The 7,185-nt window shown below is 38.6% G+C and overlaps 1 protein-coding gene across 3 annotated transcripts; it reads left to right on the forward strand.

Annotated features, from left to right (window-relative positions):
* The first annotated feature begins 420 nt into the window (after positions 1-420).
* cbln12 (cerebellin 12) lies at positions 421-5,231 on the forward strand. 3 transcript variants are annotated; one of them, XM_074650362.1, is made up of 4 exons: positions 421-588; positions 1,764-2,053; positions 2,916-3,035; positions 3,114-5,226. In XM_074650362.1, the coding sequence occupies exons 1-4, from the start codon at positions 558-560 to the stop codon at positions 3,309-3,311; spliced, it is 639 nt and encodes a 212-aa protein (XP_074506463.1). In that variant the 5' UTR covers positions 421-557; the 3' UTR covers positions 3,312-5,226. The 3 variants fall into 3 exon arrangements, with proteins under 3 accessions (XP_074506463.1, XP_074506465.1, XP_074506464.1); XM_074650364.1 differs by having other exon boundaries at positions 436-588; positions 1,361-2,053; positions 3,114-5,231; XM_074650363.1 differs by having other exon boundaries at positions 438-588; positions 1,711-2,053; positions 3,114-5,229.
* Positions 5,232-7,185: the final 1,954 nt, after the last annotated feature.

Raw genomic sequence — 7,185 nt, forward strand, 5'->3', positions numbered from 1 at the left:
ACATTGTGTCTCTAGGTGTACCTCCATCAGGCTGGTTTATGTGTTCATATACCCTCTAAAATAATATCCACACAGAGAGATTGATGCTATATCCTGTTAACCCAGTGTGATGTCTTATAAAAGAAGCTACCTAACCACATGAAGCACTGGAGGTGTAAATGTTTCCCATAAAGGAGTATTTGATCCTTTTTAACTCAGCTTGAAGACACAAGAAGGAATCACTGATTTGGTTGGATAGTAAAGAAAAAAAGGAAAAAAACAACAACAGCCACTCACTCACTAACTTTGCTCTTTGAAGCAGCTCAGATACCCAATTATTTTCCCATTTTCTTTATTTCTCTGTAAAGGTGAGTGGGCGGATGTAACATAGAGGGTGAGAAAGAAGCAGAAGGAAAGGAGGGGGGAGAGAGAGAGAGACAAGGAAAGAGAGAGAGAGAGAGAGATCAGAGCATACTCTGTCTTGGTTACGATCAGACTGACTGCCGTTCTGTGATATAATGTGATAGGGGAGCAAGACAACGAGGATTTTTGTCCATGTAACGTGCTTCAGCTGGGATATGGAATATAAGACTGTTCAGGCGGAAACAGGTGATCATCTCATTTCTTATTCACTTAAAATGCTAGGAATGTACTGCACAGGGAAAATATTTCAGAGCACTTGTTTTACGGTGTATAGTTGCTAATTTTGCAATAATGTTCATCCTTCTCCAACCAAAAAGCAGCTGCGTTTGTGTGCGAGGAAATAAGTTTAATTCAAGCGAAGAAAGAGATGTTTTCACACACGCTGTTGCTCATCTACTGTTTTAAACTCACCTGAGGTTTAAAAAAATTACTCTAATCCCCAATTTAACACTTAATTTATGAGCTAAACAACAGAAAGGCTGTTGAAAGTGGAGAGAAAATAAATAATTTACGTATACCTACTATATTTGTGTTCATAAGTGTGAAACAAAAGCACAAGTGAGAGAGAGAGAGAGAGAGAGAGAGAGAGAGAGAGAGAGAGAGAGAGAGAAAGAGAGAGAGAGTGTTGTGTGAGGGAATTCGTGTCGAGCATCGTTGGAAGGGAGGGGGGGGTACGTGTAAAAGACAGATGGTCACTCAGTGGAGTTGTTCCCCCACACCCTCTCTCTTTCTCGCTCCCTTCTGGGTCCCGCATCCTTTCCCTGTCACCTCTCCAGAATCTTACCTCATCTTTTTTTTTTTTTTATTCCACACCTCTCATCAGCATCTTTCATCGCCCCATCCTTCCCTCCATCTCCATCTCCATCTCCATCAGTTCAAGTCTGAACTCGGATCTTCGCTCACGTTGCAAACCCTCTCTTCCCTTTCCCCGGCTGCTTCTCTTCTGCCTTCTTGTCAGGTTTTTTTGCTGAAGAAATCAACTTGAAAATACCAAGAGATTTTGCTTGTGATTGTCATTCTGGCCCCTGCTGACACGGCACGTAGGACACTGGAGAGAATTGGGATTTGTGGGGGCAAACAAGACAACTAGAAAGACAGACAGAAAGGGGATGATTGACAGCTATGGCCAATGAAGAATTCTGAGTATTTTCTGAATATTATTTGGTTCTGAGACACATCCGCTGGTTCTGTTGCTGCATATTAATGTGCTTCAGCTGGAGCCAGCCAAAACTACATAGAGGTTCAAGTTTGTTCATAATCAGTTTGTTTCACCGTAGCATGATTGTTTTCATTTCATGTTGTCCAAAGTGACACTTCTCTACAGTAGAATCAATCGGAGATATTTGACTAAAATATCGCAGGTTCAGTGATGCACCCCAGGTCAGTGACCTTTGACCTCCCCGTACTGTTGGCTGTGCTCCTGTTGTGGGGGCCCATGGAGTCCAGGGGCCAGAATGACACGGAGCCCATCATCCTCGAGGGGAAATGCTTAGTCATTTGTGACTCCACTCCATCGTCCGAGCCCGCCGGTAACGCCCTGGGCATGTCGGTCCGCTCGGGCTCCGGCCGGGTGGCCTTCTCCGCCAGCCGCCAGACCAACCACGAGCCCACGGACATGAGCAACCGCACCATGATCATCTACTTTGATAATGTGAGTATGTGACGGCTTATGTGTCTCTTTTTTTTATCAAATTTTAATTGATTTTAAAGATATGCATTGCATATTTAACATAAATAAATAAATAAAAATCACATAATAATAATAAAATTATCACTAATAATGGTAATAATAATATATTAATAAATACCTTCCCCAAAATAAAAATAAAATGTTTTTTATGCTTGTATGTCTTCTTTTTTTGTGATAAAATTGTATTGGTTTTAAGGATATGCATTGAAAATTGTAACAAAAATAAATCAATAAAAATTAAAAATTGTATAATTCATGACAATAATTAAAAATAATAATAATAATAATACATTTAATAAAATAATTATAAATAAATAAATGAAATAAAATAATAAAATCACTACTAATAATGGTAATAATGGTAATAATGATATATTAATAAATACCCCAAAATAATTTACAGTAACAGTATGTAGTTTATTTTGCAGTTCGAATCAAGCCCATTCTTGACACAAGAGGACAAATTACTTTGAAAATGTGTCCATAGTTCAGAGATCTTTTTACAGTGCCAGGATAAAAAATATTAAGTTGATCAGTTTTCTCCACACAGCTTCTGTAAGATGCACTCCAAATGCTTTGCAGCCAGAAGTCTTCTGCCAATAAGATGCACATACGATTAAAGTACTGACAGTGAGGGGAAAATGCTAATGTGGTACACAGTGAACTTTTAGACTCAGAGTGCAGACGTGCTGCGTATTTATGCACATTTTTGGAAATGTAAATGTAAAAAAATGACTCAGTATCTTGGGAGGAGTCTGAGTCTGAAAAAGAGTGACACAAGTGCCTTCTTCCTTTTATTCTCCCCCGCTTTCTGTTGCATCAGATTTTGGTGAACGTGGGTACTCACTTTGACCAGGAGAGCAGCGTCTTCCTGGCGCCAAGAAGAGGCGTGTACAGCTTCAACTTCCATGTTGTGAAGGCCTACAACAGACAAACCATTCAGGTACGACACCTCAACTGTGACACCTCATTGCAGTGGAGCGACATGCACTCTCTAATCCTTTTATTTGCTCTCTCTCAGGTCAGCTTGATGTTGAACGGCTGGCCAATGATTTCAGCTTTTGCCGGGGACCAGGACGTGACCAGAGAAGCTGCCACCAACGCCGGCCTGGTGATCATGGAGAAGGGGGATAAAGCTTACCTCAGACTGGAGAGGGGCAACCTGATGGGAGGCTGGAAGTACTCCACCTTCTCTGGGTTCCTGGTCTTCCCCCTGTGAGGAAGGAGGTTGAGGTGTCGGTGGAGAGTGATAGGAGGAGAATTGGATGGAGCAGTAGTGAGAAAAATGAAAAGGCAGTGAGAGAAAAGGAGGGCTTCAATCTGTAATAACAGCGCACGAAAGGATGTGTTTTATGCAAAAACGAGGTGAAGATTGTGCAAAATTAAGATAATTCTCTCTGGAGACCAAAAGATGAGCAGGAGAAAAGAGGCAGTCAGTAAACAAGATTTACCCGTGGATTTAATTTGATCTGTTTCTGTGACTAAACATGTATTGAGTTTGTATAAGAGAGACTTTAATAGTGACAAAATTATGAAGTGCAATGTGGTCTTCTGTGCTAAGATTATTTTATTAATTGAAAGTGTTTGAAAACATTGCTGTGCTCCACATGGCATCCTAACAAACTTGCCCTTTACTCTGCTGTGTCTTATGACTGATGCTCCTCCATATGCCTGTTAGTCTCCTGCAACAAATATTTATGTACACAGAAATTTCTATTGAGGGGAAAATATTGAAATAAAATCTGTATATCGCTTTAACGCGTGCATTGTCAAATATTCCACAAGCATTTTAACACTGACAATAATGTCTATGGATCACTGCTAGGCGAACATACAGAAATAATTGAGTTGATATTGTATTATGTTGGGGGCGTGACAGTTTAAAGCAATATTTCTCCCTCCTCTCGTGGTACTCTACCCAGTGCCACGGCAGCTGTTTGTAAATATAGCTCTCACCAGCAGAGTTAGCGTTGGCGTGGACCAAGCAGAGCAGCATGGGGCAGAGTGTAAGTGTGGTGGAATAGCGGATACTCCTCGCAGGGCCGCAGACAGATGGAGGCCTTGGCGAGCGGGCGGGCTCTTCTCTACAGGGCTGCAATGGATAAAGTGTGGTATGCTGTCACATGTAGTCACTTACGCATCCCTGGTTCGTGACCATCTCTCTCTCTCTCTTTGTCTGTCGGCCTTTATGTCAGAAACACGCATGACCTTAGTTCCTATGCAGAAAATGAGGACCTCTTGTGTACTATTTTGTGTCATAGCTCATACATATTTAGCTGAATTGAACAGAAATGGTAAATATGATATAAAAATGAAGGCCAGATTAGGCTACAAACCACGCAAAACTGTTTTTTTTAACTGATCTTGAGGGCCTGTCCTTAAAGCTTCAGTAGGCGGACGTTTTTGGCATAATTGGGCAAAAATCCCATAATAACCTTTCAGCATATTGTAATTCAAGTGTTTTGAGAGACTTCTACACCTCCTCATGGCTCTGTTTTCAGGCTTTAAAAAATCTAGCCCGTGACGGTAGACTTTGGCCAATCACAGGTCATTTCAGAGAGAGAGCGTTCCTATTGGCTGTTCATTCAACAGATGCAGCTGTCAATCACTCGTGAACTCCGATGAAACGGTCAAACTAGGCAGCGCTGATCAAATATGAATCAATATTCTGTTACTGTAATGCCTATTTCTCGCCTCAAATGTTTTCAGAAACATCTTGTAAAGTTGTAAAAGGAGAAAGTTTGCTCCGGCTGGTGGGCGGTGCTTGGTATTTCCTCAACTTGATCTCAACATGGCTGCCGGGTCACAAACTTTCTCATTTTACAGCTAAACAGTACACTACAAGATGTTTCTGAAAACATTTTATGCGAGAAATAGGCATTACAGTAACAGAATATTGATTCATATTTGATCAGCACGGCCCTAATTTGACAGTTTAATCTGAGTTTGCGAGTGATTGACAGCTTCTCAGAGACGGCTGACTCCGGCTCCGGCTCTGATTGGTTGTTTTCTTCCGGTAAGTGAAATCTTGCAGATGCCATTAGGAGCACCTGAGGACATGATTTGTTCAGATTACCTGTCTCATGCATTGCTGTCAGGATATAGTGACCGTTTTATAATATATATATATATATATATTTTTTTAATCAGATTTGCTCAAATTCTACCCACTGCTGCTTTAAGAGAGGCCCTATATCAATTTCTAGTTTTGAGACTTTCATTTTGTGCTTACATGGTTCATATTATTATATACATAAATTAATTTGTGCTTAATATAATTTGAAAAAAAAAAAAACCTGCAGAGACCAGACACACAATGCACAAAAAATAGAAGAAGTGGGGAGGTTAATAGGGGCCCATTTCTTTAAAAAATAATCATATTATTTCAGTCTGGGGTCACTAGAGGGCGCCAGAACACCAGACTCACTAATGGCAGCACACAAACCATCACATTGGTACCTAGAGGAAAGCTGTTGCTACCTTCAAAATGTCATTAAAATCAAGAAAAAATCCATCAATGTGCCCACGAGGGTCTGGGTGTATATATATTTTTTCTTTACATGGTAATAAAGGAATATCACACAAGAATGAGGGATAATTCCTGTGCTGAGGTCCAATTGCAATAAAAAACCCTCAAACAAAAACTAACATTCACAATCAGGCCTGCTATGGTTATGCAGTCCATTAACCCTTTAGAGATGATTGACCGTCTATTTTTCTCAAGTCAGCTCTAAAAAGGCCTGTTTCTAATGTGGAGCATCCATGGCAGTAAAAAAACAGCAAATGTTGAAGATCACTTAGTCAAATGTTGGTTTTTGTTTTGCTGTTTTTTTTACTGCCATGGATGCTCCACATTAGAAACAGGCCTTTATAACTTAATAACTTAGCTATAGTTTCTCCTCTGTGTTATTTAATAGTATGATTTTGTGTGCCCCCTTTGTAAAGCGTCCTTGGGTTTCTGAAAGGCCCTATATAAGTCCAATTTATTATTATTATTATTTATTTTTACATGGTAATAATGCAATATCACACAAGGGGTCTGGGTGTATATATATATATATATATATATTTTTTTTTACATGGTAATAAAGAAATATCACACAAGAATGAGGATAATTTCTGTGCTTGAGGTCCAATTGCAATAAAAAAAAAAAAACTCAAACAAAAACTAACATTCAATCAGGCCTGCTATGGTTATGCAGTCCATTAAGATAAGATAAGATAAGATAAGATACAGAAACAGAGTGAAACACAGGAGAGGTAAAGGTATACAAAAATTATAAAAACAATAATAGAGATATAAAAGATACAGAGTGAATGGGTGAACATAGTGTGTACAATATTTGTGTGTACAATAAATAAATGTAATATCTAGGATACAATAAATAAATGTAATATGTACATATGTGCAGTCTATAAAGTGGAGAGGATTTAAAACACCGTCTATTTTTCTCCAGTCAGCTCTAAAAGGCCTGTGTGAGCATCACATGGCAGTAAAAAAACATCAAATGTTGAAGATCACTTAGTCAAATGTTGTTTTTTGTTTTGCTGTTTTTTTTACTGCCATGGATGCTCCAATTTAGAAACAGGCCTTTATAACTTAATAACTTAGCTATAGTTTCTCCTCTGTGTTATTTAATAGTATGATTTTGTGTGCCCCCTTTATAAAGCGTCCTTGGGTTTCTGAAAGGCGCTATATAAGTCCAATTTATTATTATTATTATTTATTTATTTATTTTTACATGGTAATAACGCAATATCACACAAGGGGTCTGGGTGTATATATATATATATATATTTTTTTTTTTTTTTTTTACATGGTAATAAAGAAATATCACACAAGAATGAGGATAATTCCTGTGCTTGAGGTCCAATTGCAATAAAAAAAAAAAAACTCAAACAAAAACTAACATTCAATCAGGCCTGCTATGGTTATGCAGTCCATTAAGATAAGATAAGATAAGATAAGATACAGAAACAGAGTGAAACACAGGAGAGGTAAAGGTATACAAAAATTATAAAAAACAATAATAGAGATATAAAAGATACAGAGTGAATGGGTGGACATAGTGTGTACAATATTTGTGTGTACA

The sequence above is a fragment of the Sebastes fasciatus genome, chromosome 11, assembly GCF_043250625.1.
Source record: "Sebastes fasciatus isolate fSebFas1 chromosome 11, fSebFas1.pri, whole genome shotgun sequence".
Classification (NCBI taxonomy): Eukaryota; Metazoa; Chordata; class Actinopteri; order Perciformes; family Sebastidae; genus Sebastes; species Sebastes fasciatus.